Consider the following 21,888-nt stretch of genomic DNA (forward strand, 5'->3'; position numbering starts at 1 on the left):
TCCTGATCAGAGCTTGGTGGTAGAGCAAATGCTTTCAATGTAGAAGGTCTAAGGTTCAACCCCTTGCATCTCCAGTTAGAAGAATCACAGGACACGGCTGCTGCCAATCACATTTAGGTAGTACTGGGATTCCTGGGCCAGTGGTCTGCTTAACATAAAATAGTTTCTTCTGTTCAAAAGGAACGGGAGTAACATGTCCCTTGTCAACACACACACACACACACACACACACACACACACCCCCTTATAGAATGGGGGTTTTCTCCAACACCAAACATTTCCAACCTCTCCTTCAGACCACATATTCCTCTTTAAAAATCACTATGTTCTTAAGCATGTTGTAATGTGATCAGGAGAGTGTAATGGAAAGAAAGTGTCCCACAGCAAACATGGATGTGCTGCACATGCTTCTCTGATTTGAGTCTTAGAACTAAACATAATGGGTAATTTTTTTGACACGTATGGATTTTATTCCACTTATTTAAATGGAAACTAGCCTCCAAAAAGAAAAGGAAAAAAGCTTACTAAGCAAGCTGAACTTGATATGACATACTGTTAATTAACTATTGTGTCTTAATGAAGTTTCCATTTTCATATGTGGCATACAGTGCCCTTGCATCTCAGAAGGTCACTGAATGAAATACAGCACAAATAGGGCCTGGAAATTAAAGGAAGTCTGTTCTCTCTGATTGTATTTAAAAAGAACATTTCCTTTTGACATAATCTACTTTTGTACAGTTCAGATAGATACAGTTTACTAGCTAGTAGAAGTCTGTTGTAGTGTCAAAGGAGAGTGTTTTGGATTTTATTTTATTTTTTTGCTTAAAGCAAGCAATTTTGTACCATTGGCCACAGAAAACACCGAAGGTTGCTAGCTTTTTCAAGTTTGCTGCTGAGGTCTGAACTCAAACCAGCAATGCTGCTCCCAAGTTTAGTCCCCAATACAGCTGTTAAAAGCTGCCATCTGTAGTCAGCCTAACTTGTCGTGTGTGTGTGTGTGTGTGTGTGTGTGTGTGATTTGACTTGGATCTGGGAGGTCCCGATGAAACATCTCTCCATTCCCTTCCTTCTCATCTAAAGCTGTTGCTTCCAGTTAGAGGGATACTGCTGCTGATGCCAATGACAGCTTCCCACTCAATGCAAACAGTTTTGGGAGGAGTATTAAACACCTCCATGTCCCTCTATCAGGGGAAGGCTGTGTGGCTGCCATTTGTATTTCTAAATACTCCTGTGCGCTAGAGTCTTAAATATTCACTACAACTGCCAAGTGGCTAGGATAAGCTTGAGGCCGAATCCTCTGCATGGTGTACCCTCAGGTGTTCCCTGCCCCTCTGTGAGTTAGATTCTTTTTTTAAAAAAAAAAAAATTATTATTTTCCAACACAAATATACAATTATGTCAAATTTTCACAAATTTGATTCTTTTTAGACTTCCTTCGGCTTCTCTGACAATCATCCATATTTACTTCTCAGTTTACGCATTCCTCTGTTTATATTGCCATTAAACTTCCCTCCTACTCCTATTTGTTTTTAACAATATATCTCTGCTTTCACAGTGCTTCTTGAAATCCCACCAGTGTTGTTTGCACATCACATGTTCTTTTCAGATATTCAACAAATTTCCCCCAGTCCTCGATGAACTTTTGGTCTTGAAGATATCTAATTTTTCTGGTTAATCTGTCCAATTTTGCATAGTCAGTCAGCTTCAGTCTCCATTCTTCTATTGTCGGTATTTCCTCTTGTTTCCATTTCTGGGCCAGTAGAATTCTTGCTGCTGTGGCTGCATATTGAAAAAGTTTACAGTCTTTTCTTCTAATTTCATTCCCAGTAATTCCTAAAAGAAAGGTCTCTGCTTTCTTTACAAATGTATATTTTAACATCTTTTTCATTTCGTTATAGGTCATCTCCCAGAAACCCTTCATTTTCTTACATTCCCACCACATATGATAAAACGTACCTTCTTTTTCTCCTCTGTGAGTTAGATTTCAACGCAGGGGTTGGAGAGAGCTTCGTTAATAAAGCACAGTGGGGCAGGAGAATGGATAACAAATGCCCATCTTTTCCCCAAGGACAACAATGAACATATCCTTGGCATATCACTGAAATGTTATGCTGTACCCACTATCATCAGGTGTTGCCCCCCCCAATCTCTAGCTGAAGTGGGGGGGGGGGGGAGAGGACATGGTGTCCTCTTTCCCTCACTGCTGCTCAATGGCTAGTGACAAGGAGGTTTATTAGATTGTTGCAGAACAGATAAGAAGGGAGACAGAAACAGGACCACAGATGGAATGGGCAAGAACATCCAAGGCTGCCTTTGCTTCCACTTTTCACATTTTCAGAATAAAAAGCAGTATTGAATTGTATGGTGAGACAGTGGTGCTCACTTGACCTCCCAACAGCTGAGTCACTTCTTCTTCTTCTTTGGTGATCACTCGTAGCCGAGTAAGATTGTCTTCCATAAACATGGTTTTAACAATGAGTCCATAAGTGACTGTGGAGACCAAATTCTGGATCCACAGGTCCTTCCACAGTGGGGACATTGGTTTCCTGGCGGGAGTTGATCACGGTGTGGATTTGCCAAGCGTGCCTTTCTTTTAGCACGTTTCTCCCTTGCATCCTGAGTTTGAGTGTCTTCAAAGCCCATGACACCTTTGATAAAGGCTGTTCTCCAACTGGAGTGCTCGCAGGCCAGTAATTCCCAGTTGTCAGTGTTTATACTACATTTTTAAAGATTTGCCTTGAGACAGTCTTTTAAACCTCTTTTGTTGACCACCAGCATTACGCTTTCCATTTTTAAATTCAGAATAGAGTAGTTGCTTTGGAAGACGATCATCAGGCATCTGCACAACATGACCAGTCCAACGAAGTTGATGTTGAAGAATCATTGCTTCAACACTACTGCTTACCAGGAAGGTGAAGGGTGCTGTGGCAGGGAACCTGTGTGGTGCAAACATAATAGAGAACTAATCCAGCAGTTTTCCACCATGCTGACCTCCTTGCCACCTCAGCCGTCTCCTTTCCAGTAAGCAGCAGTGACTCCGCTGTTGGGAGCTCAGGAGAGTACGGCCACCCTACCATGTCATCTGCTACTGGTAAAAAGGGTGACCCTAACAATATGAATACAAATCCACAATCACAGAATGCCTTACACTTTAGTAAAAGCTGCAACAACTGCACGTAATGGGGGAAATGGTTGTCTGAACAGCTTGGGCCCTGAAAAGGAGGAGGTGGCATCGACAGAAAGGGGATAACCTGAAAGGAGAGGCATCCCGTGAGCCTTTGAGGCATAGAAAAGTCACAACACAGTATGTGGCACTCTGCCCTGTTGATTTTAAGGGCATGTCAATACAGTGGTACCTTGGGTTAAATACGCTTCAGGTTACATACGCTTCAGGTTACAGACTCTGCTAACCCAGAAATAGTGCTTCAGGTTAAGAACTTTGCTTCAGGATGAGAACAGAAATCGTGCCTTGGTGGCCCAGCGGCAGTGGGAGGCCCCATTAGTTAAAGTGGTGCTTCAGGTTATGAACACTTTCAGGTTAACAACGGACCTCCGGAACAAATTAAGTACTTAACCCGAGGTACCACTGTAGTCTGGAACCACACCCAGGGAAGAAACAAGTAGCCTGCACAATGTAAATTCAAACAAGTTTCATACCTACAAACTTTCTGCATTCGTTTTTCCTAATCTGAGCTTCCTGTTGGAGTTTTGAATACTTAAATGAGTAAACCACATAACATATTCTGCTTTCAGAATCTGTAACATTTCTGATGCAGAATTATTGAAGTAATCTCGCTGTGACTTCAGACAGAGAGAGAAAAGGTGCAAAATAATGGGTTTATGGCAGTTGGTTTTTTTAAAGATATTTTTAGGTGGAAAAAGAAATTTATTGTGATTAAGTTCTTTAATGCTTTTTTTTTGCAAAATGGAAGAAACAGAGAGAACATCTGTTCTCCCTCCTCCTTGTGTTATTGCAGAAAATGTAATGGATAATATGTAAAGAGCCCACATTTTGCTTTCATTATGTAGAATGGGCCTCTGCCTTGTGTTTGTTTATTTTAAACATATTACACTTTGTACATTCAGATCTAGACATCTTCAAGCATGATGCTTCCCATGGCCCAAAGCAAACAGCTCTGATTCTAGCATCCTATTATGCGTGGATGAAAAGCTAGGCTAATAACTAATTTTCATCCTCGCAACACGCACACCCCTGACAAGATTTAAAGCGCTTGTATTTAATGCATGTTTACTAACATTAGCCTAAGGTGGACAATTGGGCAAGGGAGAAACACACCAAACCGGTTCTGCATTACAACTAAGCCATTTTCCCCCACTGGGAAGAACAAAATGAAGAGGGAAAGGCCCCAAAGCAATCACAGACATAAAGAGGAAGAAAATGAAGAAAACCAAGAATACCCTGTGGCAAAGCTGGACGCTTAGGTTTCAGGAATGCCACTCCCCTTCCCCAGCCCTACTCTATAGATGTCTTGTTCTTATTATGACCTAGAGTTTATGGGGAAGAGCCACTTTTGAAGGCCTTGCTGATCAATACCCAGGGATAGGCAAATCTATTCATTTTTGTTTATCTCAGTTTTTCATTTTTTAAATATTAAATTCAGTTTTCCACATGTTTGTTTTTATATTAAAAACTCTGTATTTTTAGTGTGAAATTATCCTAATATAACACTTTAGCAAAGCTGTTTCCCCAAATATAATGCATTTATGTACATTATTTTCACCAATATATGCATTTTTACGAAGCTTTACCTGAGTTTGTACATTTTTTATGAATATAATTTAGCTGGAAAACTGCAGTGCAAAATGGAGGGCTGGCTGTGCTTTGGTTTGTTCATTGTTTTGGATACTGTCAATTAGGCAGGCTTGTATTTAATGTGATTTGAAAAAAGTTTCTTCCTACCCTACCCCTGGATGCATACCATTCTGTAAGACTACTCTTTTCCTCATTAAGCTCTGGAGCTTTAAAGGATATAGCTTCTGGGGTGCAGGTCTCTCTCCAGCCCTGCCCACAATAAACCATGACAAGTGGAAGGCTTCTTAGGTCTCTTAATCTCATCATGGCTATTTAACTCCTAGGGAGAGCTTTATGACCCAAAGTACCTGCTGACACTTAGGTGGAGCCTCACCTCTTGGGCCTCTTGATCAGGGATAGGCAAACTTAGCCCTCCAACTGTTTTGGGACTACAACTCCCATCATCCCTGACCACTGGTCTTGTTGGCTAGAGATGATGGGAGTTGTAGTCCCAAAACATCTGGAGCTCCGAGTTTGCCTATGCCTGCTCTTGATAATGGCAATGGAGTTCTTTTTTCTAAGTTAGATAAGTCACATCTCACTGGTGGGTCTTGTTGTACTGAATACCACATGGCCTCTGAGAGATTCCCCAGGTACAACCATGACATTCACAAGAGTTCTTTGCACTGAAGGAGGTCAAACTACACCTATGCAGTGGAGGCTGTTCCATTAAGGCAAATGGGTCACTGCCTCACCACCTTCAGACTGCCTTCATCCAGCTGCCACCCTACCTTCATATTTAAAACAAAATACCTTTGTCTGTAGTCATACATTTACGTTTGCTTCATGTTACGTTCTTTCAGGTTACATCCTGTAGCGACCTGGAAGTACCAGAAAGGGTTACTTCCGGGTTTTGCCGCTCGTGCATGCGCAGAAGCGCAAAATGACGTCACGCGCATGCGCAGAAGCAGCGAATCGCAACCTTCACCTGCCTTCTGTCCTGCCCACCAGCACTGGTACCAAGCCCATGTTTTGCGCTTCAGCTTCTAGTTTGGGTCTGCAAGATTTGAGTTAAATGCATAAAATCCTGGATGCTTTGGCAATGGCATGTTTAGTCAGGGCTCCCAAAAGCTGAGGGCATTTCAATATGAAAATACAAGCATTTGCTAGGCATTTAGAAGCTTCCATCATCCTGCCCTTTTTGTGTAGGTTTCTTGTTACATGAAGATGAACCTTGACACCAGTGGAACAACTCCCATTGTTCTTGTTTTAAAACTGTACAAGTATTTTGCCTCATTGTGTCCACCTTTGAGGGTCATTCATGCATAGCATAAGTCTCTCCATAGGTGCCGACTCCATGGGGCCTGAGGGGGCCCGAGCCCCCTCAAAAAGTCGTTTGGGGGGGGCTCTGCCCCCCCCCAATAATTTAAGAAAATTATTAGTTATATTATGCTTTGTAAAATCACAAAATTATGTTGGTATTTTTTATTTTCCTTGTTTGACGATAGTTATCTTTTAAAATACATTCAGTAATGAGTTAAAACAAAGCCACTCCCGATCTAGAGAGGGGGTGGGGTTGCGGGCTCTCGACCCATCAACAATCTCGCGGGGCTGGCGTCAGAGAAGCGGGGATTCCCCCTAGCTCATTAATATTCACCGCCCACGGCTGCCGCAAAGGGCGGGCCCTCACAGGTTCACTTAAGGTCGGGGCAGCCCGGGGCTCGCCCCTTTCGTTCCCCCAGCAGCAGCGGTTTGGAGGTCTTGGGCCCCCCAATATTTTTTATAAGTCGGTATGGGCCCCCCCAATATTTTTTATAAGTCAGCGCCCCTGAGTCTCTCCCTCCAGACTGCCTGTGTCTGAAAAATGAAAAACTAAGAGAAACTAAAATGGGCAGATTTGCCCTGTATGTGTGAACTAGCCTTATGTCAAAATACTCAGTCTCAACTGGGGTGTGTGTGTGTGTATTCTACCACTAGAGCGTACTGTTTTACAGTCAGTGCAGAAAGAAGAACTGCTACAATAACAACATAATTTTATTCTTGAGGATAAGAACAGAAGCTTGGCATATGACAAACTGGGCAATCAACGTGATTAAAAGAGGCCTGACTCACCGTCTCTGTCTTGTGAAAATGCTACCACATTAGTTTTTCAGGGAAAGTTCAGGTAAAAGCTAGAGACAACTAGTGTGAAGATGTAAACAGCCACAAGGAAATGCTTTCAGCCATATGGTGTGCCTTGTATTTCAACACATGTGGTCAACAGTTTTCTCTCAAGATGATCAAAAAACATACACATTCACTCAAATGAAGGATAAGAAATCTGTGCAATTTTCTCCTGCTTTTCAGCATCTTAGCTTTACCCTTCAAACTTTTTTTAATGACTACAATGCATGAATCATTTCAAATGAACCACCAACAGGAAGTGTAGGCTTTAATGTTCCAATTTTGGAGGCAGTGGATAGTGATAGCTTTGCATATGGGAGAACTAGGTTGAATCACATGGAACCTTTGTGTGGCCATGGGCAAGTCAATCTCAGCCTCGGCAGCTTTTATGTAAAATACAGATTTATCATTATATTATATTCTATCATTATCAAGTTTGTTTATATGCTGCTTTCCCAGCAATGTTCAATGCAGTTCACAATAACATTACGACACAAACATCAATACAACAATAGAACAAAGGTATATAAAATGGCATAAGCATACTGTATGAAATCCATTATTAAAACATTTCAGAAATCATAGCATTTATCTTCACATTAGCCAGTTAACAAAACAACATCCTATCAATTAAATTCCACCATTATTGAGATTGGCACAAAAGTATCCATTTAGCTAGCTAACTTATCCATAAGGTCTAATCATGAGGTCTACTAGGCCACATGGACTCTCCTAGAACCTTGGCACTGAGGCCGGGAATTCCATGTTCTCAAGGGCCGTTGCCTAGCAATAGAACTTGTGACCATTTGAACTGAGGTTCCTGCATTCTCAGCATCTCGAGGTTTGCAGTGGTGGCCTGTAGTGACCTTTGCTCAGTCACTACATTAGAAGATGGCATCCCAAAGATTCCTGGAGGTAAGTGGAGGTTGCCATGGCCAAAGGACTTAACTCTAGAACCTAGATTAATGGTCTCACCAAGTTGGGCAAAGAGCTATCCAAAGTCAAAGAAAGGGTTGAGCTTTGCCCAAGTTGTAGGAAGGGGAGAAGGAATGCCGAAAAGGAAAATTTAGTGTTCTATATTGCAGTCGATTGAATATTATTTTGAACAGAGGATTCCTTCTGATTTATGTACATGTGAATCTGGGAGAGGCTTCATTTCTATTTCTACATATGCTGGATGATATCTTTGTACTATAGTTTGGAGGGAAAGGGAAAAATAGAAGAAGAAAAGAGTGTGAGCAGCCGGCCCAGTGGAGGGGAAGGGGGTGCCAGATGGATCTGGTTTTTCTGCAGAGCTAATGCCCACCTGTCCCCCAACTGTCATGTGGCGGCAGCCATTTCATCAGGCTGCCTCAGTGGGAGAACAGCATTCTAGACCCTGGGGCCTGAGCTTGTGAGTTGTCTTTTCCTCTGCCCTCCTTGCCCCCTTTCCTTGTGTGTTATATTTCTGTTGGTCAGATTGTTTATTACAATAGAAGTCTGCAATTAGGGAGTTTCTTACATTTGATTTCATGGAAGGCTCTCTTCGAGCCTTTTTGGCTTAGGAGAGGGGTACAAATGCTCTAAAGGAATGAATGGATGAATAAGGTCTCTAAGGAAATTGAGGACAGAGATTTTCAGTTTCTTTCCCAACCTACCTTGCCTGCACTTTCCTGATCAACACAAAAACATGAATGGGTCTGATCCACTCCTCACATTCTGACGTTCCTGTTTCTCTTTTCTTGTGGACAGGGAATTGATTTCGACGAGGATCAAATATCAGAAATCAGCCTGGAAGAAGGGAAGGATCTTCCTCCAAGGTAATGCTGTGCTAATCCCCTCCCACCAATCATCAATTGCTTTCAAAAGCCCCCCCCCCCCAATCCATTTCTATGGTGGTGGTGCTTGGGGTCTTTGAAGGATGGGAGGCAATAAAACTTTTTTACACAAGTGCTACTCCTCTCTCCCCTCAGGATCCCAACCACAGGTTCACCGGATGCGGCTGATGTTCCTCCCGAAGGCTTCAGCAAGGACCAGCTGAAGGCCAGACTTACAGATGTCGTCACCACGATGAAGAGTGGGAAAAAGATGGTCCGAAGGAAGGTGCTTCGAGAGCTTTCCAACCTCCTGCAGAAGATCCAGGAATATGTGAGTTACTGAAGCAAAGCACTGCAACCATGCAGGGCTGTCAAGGCCTTCAGGCTGCTCCTTCTAGGCCCGCCCTGCAAGGTGCCCAAGGGACAATCAGGCATCCCAGCACATACCCAATTTTAAGAACAGAGCTGGGCCATAGCAGAATGAATCCTAGTGAGTAAAACAGCTGATAAAAGAAGTAAAAAGCAAACATCAGGAAAAGAGGGGTGGGAAGTAAAAAAGAAATTGATATTTTCTGTATAGGATGCTAAGTGTTTTGGAATGTTTTGAAGATTTAATAAAAATGTTTTATGGAAAATGGTGAAGGGTTGCTTCTCTTATCAGTCCCTTCTCTGGGTTTCTTCTCAGCCATCGGTAGTGCTTCCTGCATCCTCCCTTGGCCAACTGATGGCGATTTCCTATCTGTGTGCATTGGATCCAGACCTGGAGTGCAGGCAGCGGGCAGCAGAGGCCCTCTGCCATCTTCTGCCCATCCTGCGGCGCAACGAAGGTAAGATAGGAAGAATGCATCACAGCATGGGGTGGGGAGAGCAAAACCCGAACTAACTTTGGCTTTCCTTTGCAGAGATGCTGGCACGAACGTCAAGGAACCAAACACTCATCATTAGAGCTCAGAATTCCACCGGAGGACCGGTTCCTGAATTGTTCGTGAATAATTGTTACTCTCTTGCCAGGGTAAGTCGCTGTCTCTCAAGCCGCATGTTCTGGGTTCCGCAGAGAAAGCACCTGGGCTTTCTGCTCCCCAGCCCTGCCCTGTGGGCATCTCTGACCTTCCTCTCTTGCTTCAGGTTTTTGGCGCCTTTCTCCCTGCGGAGCAGCTCTTGGAGGCCATGTGCTTCCTGGCCAGCAACCTGGTTCTTGAGAACAGCTTCGACCCCTTGGATATCTCCCACCTGCTACAAGAGTTCATCAAGCAGTTTAGCGGCAAAGCAGTAAAGGTAAGGTGTCTTCAAAGGTAGGAGAGAAGAAGAATCTCCGATTTGGTGTAGGGGAGGCAACCTAATGCCATTGGGTAGCCAGGAGACATGTTTGTTGAGAGGGGCCTGGCAACGTCAGGACAAGCTCAGCCAAGGGTCCTGAGAAACATGGGTTCAGGAATGGGGAATCCTCCTCCTCCTGGGAGCAGACTGGTAAGCTTTTCTCTTGGCCCCCCTCTTGGAGAGGGGAACTGGTTCCCTGGAGCTGCCTGTGTGTAATACTCCCAGGGACCCTGATTGGTACCTTTGAAGGAAGATGGCTGTGGTGGCACAGGTCAAGGGTCCCTCTTTCTATCAGGGATGGAGGGATCCGCCTGCAGACAGCCCCGCTAGCTTGTACTCTCCAAGCAACCCCCTCCTTTTCTCTGACAGGTGGAGGTATTGTTGGAGGCCTTCTACAAAATCACCCAGGGGCCTACAGTGGAGGGCAGAAACATGTCCGTCTTCACTTTCTCCATCTTGTTACACCACCACCTGGTGAAAGTGGTTGAATACCTCCTCCAGTTTCCCTTCGGGTATGGAGCCCTCCAGGTTCTACTGGGCTAAGGGGAAGGTTGGCAAGCTGCAGGGCTTGTTCAGTGCCATTTCCTCTCTCCGGAACATGGCAGCAAGCAGAAGACTTGAATCTGACCATTGCTCTTGTTTTTGCATTCACAGAGACTGCGAGAGAGTATGGAAGGAGGTTTTGGCATTGGCCAACCAAGAACAACTGCTCCATCTCATGGCCGAGCAGCTTTACCAAAGCCCCTTGGCAGAAGCTGCCACCCAAGTGGTAAGAACAAACCACCTGCTTTCTGGCTTCCTTCTTCCCAGGGTAATATTGAGGGGTTTCTGTATTCTGCAGAAAAGCACGGAAAGTGACTTGCACCTCTCTCTTCTACAACAACATCTCACCAGCCTGTTCCACGCCATCCTCAGGATAGAGGAATACAAGGCAGCTGTGCGCCAGAATTTCCCACAGCTGCTGATCGCTCTCCTGGGGATGGTTGTCAACTTCCACTACGACCAGGAATTCCTTCGGTGAGTAGTGTGTTGCAAAGGGGCCAATGGAGTTGTTTTCCCTTCAGCCTCTGGGGGTTTCCAGTCCAACTTGGTTTTCTAAGGGAGGCTCTCCTTCAGGCGGCTGTTCGGGAGGAAGGATGGGGAAGGAATGTGAGTGTGTGGCAATGACCCTCCTGGTAAAACTGGTCTTGCTTTTGTTACAGAGGGGCTAAGGAAGTTCTGTACCTCCTTCTCGGCACCACTGGAGAGGAAGTAGAGACAGCCATCATAGACCAACTTTTCTGCCTGGAGAATTTCAGCCAGGGGTTGTCTGCCATGGTGAAGCAAGAGGAAGAACAGGGTGACCTTCCAATGGTCTGGCAAACAGTGTTGAAAGCACAGGATCGGACTGTGCCCCTTTTGCTTCCTACGGTGTCTCTCCTTTCCTTACCAATATCTGCTTCTCCATTTCAGAGCTGTCGGAAAGCGACGCTGGTGGATCCCTCTCATGGTAGAAAACATCACTGCTGCTCTCAAGGACAGGAGTTTGCCGGAATGCCACAAGTAGCGGCAGCTATCTACATCGAGATGAGGGGGACTGACGCGGGAGGAAATGGGTGCAGCAAGGAGGCCCTGGCTTGGTTTCTGCCGAGTGTTGGGCTTTGTGTTCCTCAGCTCCCTTTGTGTCCTTGGTTCCCCAACCAGCCTTCATCAGAATTTGGACCTTGCAGCTGTCTTTAGCTTCCATATTCTGTGGCTTTTGTCAAGGCTACTTTGAGCCTAAGGACTGTTGCCTGTTTTAGTGTTCCTCGGAGTAGACCCATTGGATTTGATGTCCATGACAAACGTGGGTCCATTCACTTCAGTGGCTTTGCTCTGTGCAGAACTACAGATGGTGGATAAAAAGAGAACCTGCCTCAACCTCTCATCACTGAAGAGTTTCTTTCTCTTTGGGCCTCTTTAGCTGCTCAGCTGCCGTCTGCAGATCTATCCCTGTGAGGATACACTGGAGCACCTCCTCACCTGGCTGGAACATGACCACCTGCAAGTCCGGAAGCTCAGTGTCAGAGGGATAGTCCTGCTTCTGGACTCTGACATGGCAAGTGAGGCTCAGAGGGAGGGAGGGGGGTACAGATCCCATTTCTAATCATGGCCCAGCACTCTTTTGCTGACATAATGCTGAAGGGCCTGTGCTAAAAGAAAAAACGTGGGGCCTTTCAGACCTTTGAAAAGATGTTCTCTTTTGTGTAGGACCCTTCGCTTCTGCGGCTGTTGCTGCTGGATTCCCTCCCTTGTGCAGATGCCAATGTCCTCCCAGACTTGATGCACCTGGTAGACCAAGCTTACCTCTCCAGGGAGCTGGGAGAGGAAGAGATGAAGATGCTGGCGGCAACCTACTGCGGTCTGGCTGCCCATGTGAGTATTAGAGAACACATGACATCACACACTGTGGAGGAGGAATGCTTTGGAAGAGGAAGGGTGGTGTTTAGACTGGCATGCAGTGGAGATCTGGCTTCAGGAGGGTGTTCGTCTGGAGCACCTTCTCTTGGAAGCCTGCCTGGAAATCACACGGGGGAGGAGGATAGGGGGCTGAGCAGCCTCAAAACACCCCGGTGGGCAGGCGAAAGAAAACTGCTCTGATGAGAAACACAATCTCTGATGTTTTCTGCGTACAGGAGGAAGACTCTGTCCGGGCCTCAGCTATCCAACATCTGGGGCTGCTTCGGGGCTGGGTGAGAGACCAAAGGCTTCCCATAACAACAACAGAAGAAGAAGCCATTCATGAACTGGTCGTTGTCCTCATTCACCTCGAAGCCGAGGATGAGGTGGCCAAGGTGAGGGCCAAGGAGGTGGACTTGCACAGTAGGAGGGAGGGATTGTTCTCAGGAGCTTCTGAGATTTCTTTTACGGCAATTTGTAACCCTCTTCTCTTCTTGTGTTGCAGGCCGCAAGGAGGGCTCTTTCCCATCTAGCCCCACAAGTCAAGTGGTGGGTGCATCCCAACAAATTTAGGCTCCACTTTGCTCTCCACCAGGCTGCCAAGCATCTGGTAAGGTCCCTCTGCTTCGTTGGCAACTTTGCCCAGGGATGTCCTTGGGGGTGCAAGGCTCTTCTGCTGCACTCTCAAGCCTCTCTGATGCCACTTCTCCTTTGTCTTTGCCAACAGAGCAAGACCTTCAGCAAGAACATCCTTCGGAGTGCTGCCTTGACATGTACAAAGCCGTCTGCCAACAGGCTGCCAGCAGTCTCCAGGGTGGCAGCTCTGCTTCTGGGTAAGTCAAGCAACGTCCTTCCCTGGTAGGGATGGACAGAAACATCTTGGAAACAATGGCAGGGAGGGTGGGCATGTCCCCAGGACGCTTACTAGATCCCTATCTGCGCCCAGATCTTGCTCTGAGTGCTCCACGAGGGTGGAGGCCTCTAGAGGCATCAGAGCATACCTGTCCCCCTGTCAAGCTGCCTCTGTCTCCACTGCTTTGCACCGAGATGATGTCCCTTTTCTTGCCCTGTCTCTCTGGGTCATCTGGCTTTCCGGGATGCCAGTTTCTTCCAAAGCCAAGACATGGCATCCTATGGCACATGTAAGTGAGATGTACGGAGGCCAGGGAGGGATGCTTCTGCTGAGAAAGGGCTTTAGGGGAAGGCAGATTCCCAGATGTATGTGCAGACAGAGGTGCCACAAGATGAACATGCAAAGAGGATTGGAATGCTCTCTCACACACATATATTCCTCTACCCCATACCCTGGTCCTGGGAGGAGCTCTGGTTGGGGGTGCTTTGCAAGTTTTTGCCTTGTGAAAAGCTGATTCCTCCTCCTCAAGGGAAACCACCACTGCTTGTGTCCTGGTTGGGGTGGATACCCTGTGGACTCCTGCATCCCCACCTACAACCAGCGCACGTCCCCAGCTCGATTGCTGGGGCCACCCGACGGCTGTCTTAATATTTTTGATGGATGGCTCTTTTCCTATGCATCTCCACCTTGCTCAACCTTTCTCCCTTACCACTCAGGGCTGGAAGAGATGCAGCAGCATGAGGAAGAAGGGCTCAGGAGGACAGGGAGGAGCTGCCTAAACATCATGCAGCGGGCCTGTAAACATCGGCAGAAAGGCAGGGTCCAGCACCTTGTGAGGAGGCTGCTCCGCTGTGTTCACAGGGAACCTTACCCGCAGGACTTCCTGAGCTGCATGCCAGGTGAATGAGGCATCTGGTGGGCTATTTGGACATCTGGTGGGCTGTTTGGATGTGATGTTTCTCAAGGAGCCCCTTTTTCCTCCTGGCAGAACATCCAGCGCCAGGCCAAGGCAATGTGGACATCAGAGTTGTGCTGCAGAGATTCCATCTTCTGCTCTCCGCAGGATCCAGTCTGGATCAGCACCAGGAACATCAACGCCATCAGGATCGATGAAGAGGAGTGGTGCTGCCCTCACGACCCTCCATACATAGCGGTAGGAAACCTTTTTGTTGTTGTGTTTCTTGTTGATGTTGTTCTTGTTCTTGATTGTTGTTTTTATTGATGGATTTTGAATCTCAGGGTGGTTCACAACAGCAAGCTGCAGTATACGAAGCACAAAATACATGATAAAAATATCAGAACATAAGAAAAATTAAAATAACAAAAAACATATGCACAACGGATAAACAATACAAAAGCCTCGAAAACAACACTCCAGCCCACAAATACAAAATCTAAATCAACATATCACATTTAACAACCGTTTAGAACCCCGCCCTGCAAATCAAACAGCACCCGCCCAATATAAAACCCCATCTTTGTTAAAACAGTCATGTTAACACAAGGGGGCTGTCCCACGATCTGGTCCCACCCCCTAAGTGCTGCCCCCAAAGGGACAATCTTATCTTTGTTGTTTCCCCTTTGTTAGGGGTCCCACCCCCAGGACAGGCAGGCTCCCCCAGTTGCTGGTGTATGCCCAGGGTCCGGTTCCTTGCAGGACTCTCTGCCGTCCTCTTGAGTGAGGGGTGGCAGGCAACCCCCAAGCAGTAACTTTCTTCCATTTCTTTGTTAGAAAACACCTCCCCCTTTTTAATTTTTCTTTTCACCAACAGCGGGGATTATGTTGGGGACAACCAGAGGGACTAACATTCATAAGATTTAATACCCTTTCTAACATAATCTCTTTTCTCTCTTTCCTGCTTGGAACAAAACCGTGATGGGAAATGGCGGCCTATCTGCTGGAGCCTGGGGGGAGACCTCCGGAGAAAAGAAGACCCCTGTCATCAGCCGGGAAAGGAGCTGCCCTGAAGACAACACCTGCAACATCGACCCTGCATCTAGCAGTGAATTTGAGGACTGGACACTTTTTATTGACTCTTTCAGGACTTAAAACAGCAAACAGGACTTCTTTTTAGTGAGATAGATAGGTTAAAATGGATGTATAGAATAGTATAGGCAAAATATGTAGCATTCAAGGATAGGTAACACTATGCTAGATAGTATTTTGTATATTATTTTTGTTCCTTCTTTTTTATAAACATCTTTGTTCTTTTCCCCCTCATTTCCCCCTTCCCATCACTTTATTACTTTACTTTATAATTGTAATTATTTTATTAAAAATATATTTTTTAAAAAGGGTAAATATGGATCTTATGGTTTAAGTTAAAATGTGTAAAAAATCATTTTGTAAAAAATGAATAATATTTTTGTTAAAAAGAGAAATAGGTCTTTTGGTTTGTGAAAAATAAGCTAGTAAGGGAAATCTCTACACACTTCCCTGGAAGGATGCCCCGTCATCCCAAGATGGAGACACAGAGGCAGGGGTTGCATCTGGTGAGTTGGGAGGATGCTGGAATCTGGAGAGGCAGGAGATTGTCTTGCTCTGAGCTGGACCCAGAGCTCTGGCCTGGGGCAACCCTGGGAAGCTAATGGGGAAGCAAGATCGGTTGGAGGGTTACTGCCGTGAAACGCTTCATCCTAGCATCTATGTTAGCATCTATGTGCAAGCAAAGCCTAATATCCCAAAGACACTGAACCCAGGCAAAGAGCAGACAGTCCTGGAGTTGTCTGCCGCTCAGAGATGGGGATGTTCACAACTGTCCCTTTTTAGCATCCTGCCCCACTTCCTCATCAGTTCCCTCCAAATGCATCTCACCTGCAAGCTAGGTAACAACTGAGCAAACTTTTTGTTTAGGGATGATTTATGTTTAGGCAGCCCTGTTTAGGGAAGCTTTTAATGTTTAATAGGTTATTGCATTTTAGTGTTTTGTTGGAAGCTGCCCAGAGTGGCTGGGGAAACCCAGCCAGATGGGCAGGGTATAATAAATTATTATTATTATTATTATTATTATTATTATTATTATTATTATTATTATTATTTTATAAATAATTTTTATTATTTTCCAACACAAAAATACAATTATGTCAAATTTTCACAAATTTGATTCTTTTTAGACTTCCTTCGGCTTCTCTGACAATCATCCATAATTACTTCTCAGTTTACGCATTTCTCTGTTTATGTTGCCATTAAACTTCCCTCCCACTCCTATTTGTTTTTTTAACAATATATCTCTGTTTTCACAGTGCTTCTTGAAATCCCACCAGTGTTGTTTGCACATCACATGTTCTTTTCAATTATTATTATTATTATTATTATGAGAGAGCTAGCATGGCAAGTTGTTTGACTTCCATAGGCCAGTGTGGTTAACATGAAGGAATATTCAACATTATCAGAGATTCTAACCTTTGAACAAGGAACCTCATAGCTAAGGGTTGGACCTGGCCTAGCAAAGGACTTGGGAGTCCTCTTCAAGCTTGAAAAAGAAGTATGTTGGTTACTAGCAGGCCTGGCATTATGAAAGAGGCTTCGTCTGGGATAAATAACTTGCTTCCTTAATGCAAAATTTTCTTTTCAGGTATTGCTGGAGACCAACTCGGATAGGCCCAAGCCAGATGACGGGAGCCCTCTTTCCCACAATTCCTCACAGCTCCAGCCACAAACTTCAGGTACTTTGGACTCTGTGGGTGACGTGCAGCGGAAATTAATAATGCAGAGTTTTTAAGTGGAAGAAGAAGAGCTTTGCTGAGTTAAAATAAACTTCTCCATGGTTCCAAACAGTTTGGCTGAGATTGCATCCTGTCTCTGCTCATAGCTGAGGCAGACTGACTCTAACTGAAAACTTACTGAGAGAAAATGGCCGCCAAGTCCCATGTCAGAGTGACTCAGCAGTTAGCCGTTAGGCCTGGAGAACTTGAGTAGGCCCAAATGACTGGGCAGGCCCAGCACTTCCCAGCCTGCTTTGCTGCTTCTGCTCTCGTGTGTCTTTGTCACATGACACTCCCCCCCAAAGACCTAGAGAGCAGAAATATAAACAGGCTGGCAAGTGCTGGGCCTACTAAAGTTCTTCAGGCCTAACGGCTAACTGACATGTGACTCATTCTCCTTATAAGTGGCAGCCATTTTCTCTCTGTGTTCTCTGTAAGATTTCAGTCAGAGTCAGTCTGCCTCAGTTATGAGCAGAGTCAGTGTGTAATCTCAGTCAATGCTGTTTATGGAGAAGTTTATTTTAACTCAGTAAAGCTCTTATTCTTTCACTTAAAAACTCTGCATTCTAGTCATACCTTGGGTTAAAGGTGCTTCAGGTTGAGCGTTTTCAAGTTACACTCCACAGCGACCCAGAAGTAATGGAGTGTGTTACCTCTGGATTTCGCCACTCGCGCATGCGCAGATGCTCAAAATTACATCACGGGCATGCGCGGAAGCGGCAAAACGCGCAGATGCACAGTCGTGTCTTATATTCTACTCAGGATGCGAACGGGGCTCCGGAACGGATCCTGTTCGCATCCAAAGGTACCACTGTGTTAATTTACGCTGTGCGTCAATGGGTTGTGTCTTTGGCTCACTGAACTTAGCAGACATGGCTAACTTAGACCTAGTAATTTCACTGAGTCTACTCTGAGCAGGGCTTAGTTGGGTACAACCCTTTAGGCCTGAACTGGCCTGCACATTGCATTCAACCACAGGGTGGCCACATGCCCTACTTTACAGAGGACAGGTCTGTATGTAAGGGCTGTCAGAGGACAGTCCTTTATTTGAAAAAAGTCATTTTTATTGACTTACTTGTCCAAGCCTAGTTTAAATATAAGGAACCAAAAGCGGGGTGACCAGGGGTATTCAATTTGCCTATCAATAGTGACCACCTTGACAGCAGACTGAGCAGGCACACAATTCAGCTGACCACAGTCTTCCCCACTATGGTGAGATGTGTTTAAATTTAAATTGTAGCAATCATTTGGATATTTGCGTTTATACATATATATATTAAAAAGGTAAAGGTACCCCTGCCCGTACGGGCCAGTCTTGACAGACTCTGGGGTTGTGCGCCCATCTCACTTAAGAGGCCAGGGGCCAGCGCTGTCCGGAGACACTTCCGGGTCACGTGGCCAGTGTGACATCGCTGCTCTGGCGAGCCAGAGCCGCACACGGAAACGCCGTTTACCTTCCCGCTGGTAAGCGGTCCCTATTTATCTACTTGCACCCGGAGGTGCTTTCGAACTGCTAGGTTGGCAGGCGCTGGGACCGAAAGATGGGAGCGCACCCCACTGCGGGGATTCGAACCGCCGACCTTTCGATCGGCAAGCCCTAGGCGCTGAGGCTTTAACCCACAGCGCCACCCACGTCCCTTTAGACATATATATATTAACATATTTAAATTTTATGAAAATAGTTCTCGTCCTTTTTTTGGTGATGAACGTCCCCTTTTCTGGTGATTTGTAATGGAGCATCGGACTCCAAAATCAGGTTGATGTGTTAGGGACACAATATTGGAAATTTTTAGAATAAGAATTGAAACAAGGTGATAAATTGCTGGCTAAAGTTGTATAAATTTGGAACGCAGGAGCGAGAGATGTGAGGAAGTCCAAAAAGCGAAGAAATTACGGTTACTATAAGATGTTAATATTATTATTTTTTCTTGCTTTGTTTTCTGTTTTTTCTGTTACCTTTTATTGTATTAATAATTGTATTAATAAATTGTATTAATTGTATTAATAATATTGTATTAATAAAAAAAAAAATCAGGTTGATGTGTAGTGAATATGAGGCAGAGGGAAGTTCTGCTTTCCTAGTCAGACTGCTCTATCGACGACAGGCATATCAATGGACATACCAGCAGTGAGAAAGAAATACTTTCTGAGGTATGCACAACCAACAGAACAATCTTGGCATGTTTACTGCCATACTATTGCACACAATCTTAGTTCCAGGTAAGTGTGTGCAGGATTTCAGTCAAAATGACCATTTGTGCTATACCACCTCCAGTAGAAATACAATTTGTAACTTCAAATGTCATCCTGGAAAAATGCTGCGTTTTGTGACAATTGGCTAGCTGGTCTTTGGGACGGAATTTATGTTCAGTCAGTGCTGTTCTCTCTAGAAAGGAGGATTTCTGAACAAAAACCTCCACCTCTTCATACCCAAAGGCATATAATAAATTGAGTCTGATGTGCCAATATGGACAAGTGACCTGCAGCTGTACAGTACCAATTTTGTTATGATCCTTGCTGCTTTACCAGGAGGTGGGAGACACAATGTGGGCCTGGCTGAGCTTGCATTTGGATGTGGGTCAAAAGAATTTAATGCACAACCAGTGAATTTCTTAAGGCCTCGTTCAGGAAGAACTTGAGGCCACAAATGCTGTGAAAATGCTGTAAAAATATCTACCACTGTACTTCTTTACACCTACACAGACACAGACACATTTCTTATGAAGTTTCAAGCATTGCTTGTGTGTGTGTTCAGCAATACAAAATGCAAAGAAATAATGCTATCACATAGCATCCAGTGACAGAAACGTCAGACAAAAACTTATTTATTTATTCATTTATTTATTGCATATAATCTAGGACTGCCATACACCTGGATTTTCCTGGACATTGCTGGGATTTCAATGGGCGGAACTGATGTCCGAGCTCAACAACTCTGGCGTTTGTCAATAATGTAGGCGTCTCTCCTTTAAAAGCTCAACCATTTTGGTGGTTTCCTTTAAAAAAGCCCTGCAACTTTCAGGATGTTTTGGCAACTCTAATATAATCAGGGTGATGCTCTAACATGGAGGGTGGAGGAGATAGGTTGATTGTTGCAGTCCAGGATTTGAAATACCAGAAGCAGCTTCTTGTTAAGAAGACAAATGGTTTAAACTTTGTGTGTGTAAGAAAATGTATTTTAATAGCTTGCTAAAACTTCTAATAAAATAAAATCCAAACATGTCTTTCTTCACAGAATCATAGAATCTTAGAGCTGGAAGGGACCCCAAGGGTCATCTAGTCCAACCCCCTGCGATGCAGGAATCTCAGCTAAAGAGTCCATGGCAGATGGCCATCCAACCTCTGCTTAACAACCTCCAAGGAAGGAGAGTCCACGAGCTCTCGTGGGAGTCTCTTGCACTGCTGAAGGCCTCTTACTATCAGAAAGTCTTTCCGAATGTTTAGTCAGAGTCTTCTTTCTTGCAACTTGAAGCCATTGGTTCAAGTCCTACCCTCCAGAGCCGGAGAAAACAAGCTTGCTCCCTTCTCCATCCTTAAGATGGAGCCCTTAAGATATTTGAAGATGGCTCTCATATCTCCTCTCAGTCTCCTCTTCCCCAGGCTAAGCATACCCAGCTCCTTCAAGGGCTCCTCATAAGCCTTGATTTCCAGACCCTTGATCATCTTGGTTGCCCTCCTCTGCACATGTTCCAGCTTGTAAACATCCATTTTAAATTGTGGTGCCTAGAATTGGACACAGTATTCCAGGTCTGACCAAGGCAGAATAGAGTGGGACTATTACTTCCCCTGATCCAAACACTAGACTTCTGTTGATGAAGCCTAGAGTAGCACTCACTTTTTTTGCAGCTGCTTCACACTGTTGACTCATGTTAAGCTTGTGGCCCACCAAGACCCCTAGATCCTTTTCACATGTACTGCTAGTAAGCCAGGTGCCCCCCATCCTATATTTCTGCATCTGGTTCTTCCTGCCTAAGTGCAAAACCTTACATTTGTCCCTATTGAAATTCATTTTGTTAGCTTGGCCCCAGTTCTCCAATATGTTAATGTCATTTTGAATTCTGATTCTGTCTTCTGCAGCATTAGTAACCCCTCCCAGTTTGATGTCATCTGCTAATTTGATGAGCATCCCCTCAATTCCTTCATCCAAGTCATTTATAAAGATATTGAACAACAACGGGCCCAGGACAGAATCCTGCAGCACCCCACTTGATGAGGAACCATTAACAAGTACTCTTTGGGTTCTGTCAGTCAACCAGCTACAAATCCACCTAACAGTTACCTTGTCCAACCCACATTTTACCAGCTTCCTCATGAGAATATGATGGGGGACTTTGTCAAAAGCCTTACTGCAACGGATGTTGAAAAAGATGTTGACTCAATTTATCTGACCAATCTCAAATTCTGAACACTTTAATTCATGTTTTTCTAAAGTCTCTTTGCTACCTCATTTGGAGACAATATTGTTCCTAGCTGGATCTCTTAGATAGAATTACCTGGGCACTATTCAACAGCTGCTCCCTTTTGCTTCAATGACAGATATAAATAATTCTCAGATTTATTTAGTTTTTGTCTTATTCACATTCAGGAAACAAATTAGAATGGTACATTATTTGATCAGAATCTGCTCCTCCTGTATGTTAAGAAGTACAAGGCACCACTAATTTCATTGGTGAAACTGGCTTGTTTCAATGGTGAGACTATTAGCTGGTATATTTGCAAAAATAATCTCATTCCTGCTAGGAAACAGCATTTAATACAGGCAGCTGTATTTCTAAAACTGAACCCTTTCCCTTCCACCCCCCCCCTGTCATTTACCTCCGTGTAACCCCTCCCCACAGGGATTTTTCTCCCAGTTTAATTTACTTCTGGTATCAGAGGAAAAA

The 21,888-nt window shown here is 44.8% G+C and overlaps 2 protein-coding genes and 1 long non-coding RNA gene across 7 annotated transcripts; all 3 read left to right on the forward strand.

Annotated features, from left to right (window-relative positions):
- The first annotated feature begins 8,229 nt into the window (after positions 1 to 8,229).
- On the forward strand, positions 8,230 to 12,114 carry LOC309380557 (uncharacterized protein). 3 transcript variants are annotated; one of them, XM_081930663.1, is made up of 7 exons: positions 8,775 to 9,539; positions 9,615 to 9,724; positions 9,838 to 9,987; positions 10,399 to 10,541; positions 10,684 to 11,046; positions 11,232 to 11,346; positions 11,482 to 12,111. In XM_081930663.1, exons 1-7 carry the CDS (start codon positions 9,347 to 9,349, stop codon positions 11,746 to 11,748), a joined length of 1,341 nt encoding a protein of 446 aa, XP_081786789.1. In that variant the 5' UTR covers positions 8,775 to 9,346; the 3' UTR covers positions 11,749 to 12,111. The 3 variants fall into 3 exon arrangements, with proteins under 3 accessions (XP_081786788.1, XP_081786789.1, XP_081786790.1); XM_081930662.1 differs by having other exon boundaries at positions 8,230 to 9,539; positions 11,232 to 12,114; XM_081930664.1 differs by lacking the exon at positions 11,232 to 11,346 and having other exon boundaries at positions 8,786 to 9,539; positions 10,684 to 10,798; positions 11,482 to 12,105.
- Positions 12,115 to 12,315: 201 nt separating this feature from the next.
- LOC309380596 (uncharacterized protein) lies at positions 12,316 to 15,352 on the forward strand. The gene is made up of 7 exons (XM_081930751.1): positions 12,316 to 12,423; positions 12,684 to 12,842; positions 12,953 to 13,057; positions 13,175 to 13,275; positions 13,522 to 13,589; positions 14,017 to 14,199; positions 14,289 to 15,352. Exons 1-7 carry the CDS (start codon positions 12,331 to 12,333, stop codon positions 14,411 to 14,413), a joined length of 834 nt encoding a protein of 277 aa, XP_081786877.1. The 5' UTR covers positions 12,316 to 12,330; the 3' UTR covers positions 14,414 to 15,352.
- Positions 15,353 to 16,814: 1,462 nt separating this feature from the next.
- LOC309380705 lies at positions 16,815 to 20,225 on the forward strand. 3 transcript variants are annotated; one of them, XR_014173054.1, is made up of 2 exons: positions 16,815 to 16,966; positions 19,865 to 20,225. It is a non-coding gene; the product is annotated as an uncharacterized lncRNA (long non-coding RNA). The 3 variants fall into 3 exon arrangements; XR_014173055.1 differs by lacking the exon at positions 16,815 to 16,966 and adding an exon at positions 17,337 to 17,485; XR_014173056.1 differs by lacking the exon at positions 16,815 to 16,966 and adding an exon at positions 17,574 to 18,217.
- The last annotated feature ends 1,663 nt before the right edge of the window (positions 20,226 to 21,888 follow it).

This window comes from Podarcis melisellensis (genome assembly GCF_964234715.1).
Source record: "Podarcis melisellensis genome assembly, chromosome: 11".
Classification (NCBI taxonomy): Eukaryota; Metazoa; Chordata; class Lepidosauria; order Squamata; family Lacertidae; genus Podarcis; species Podarcis melisellensis.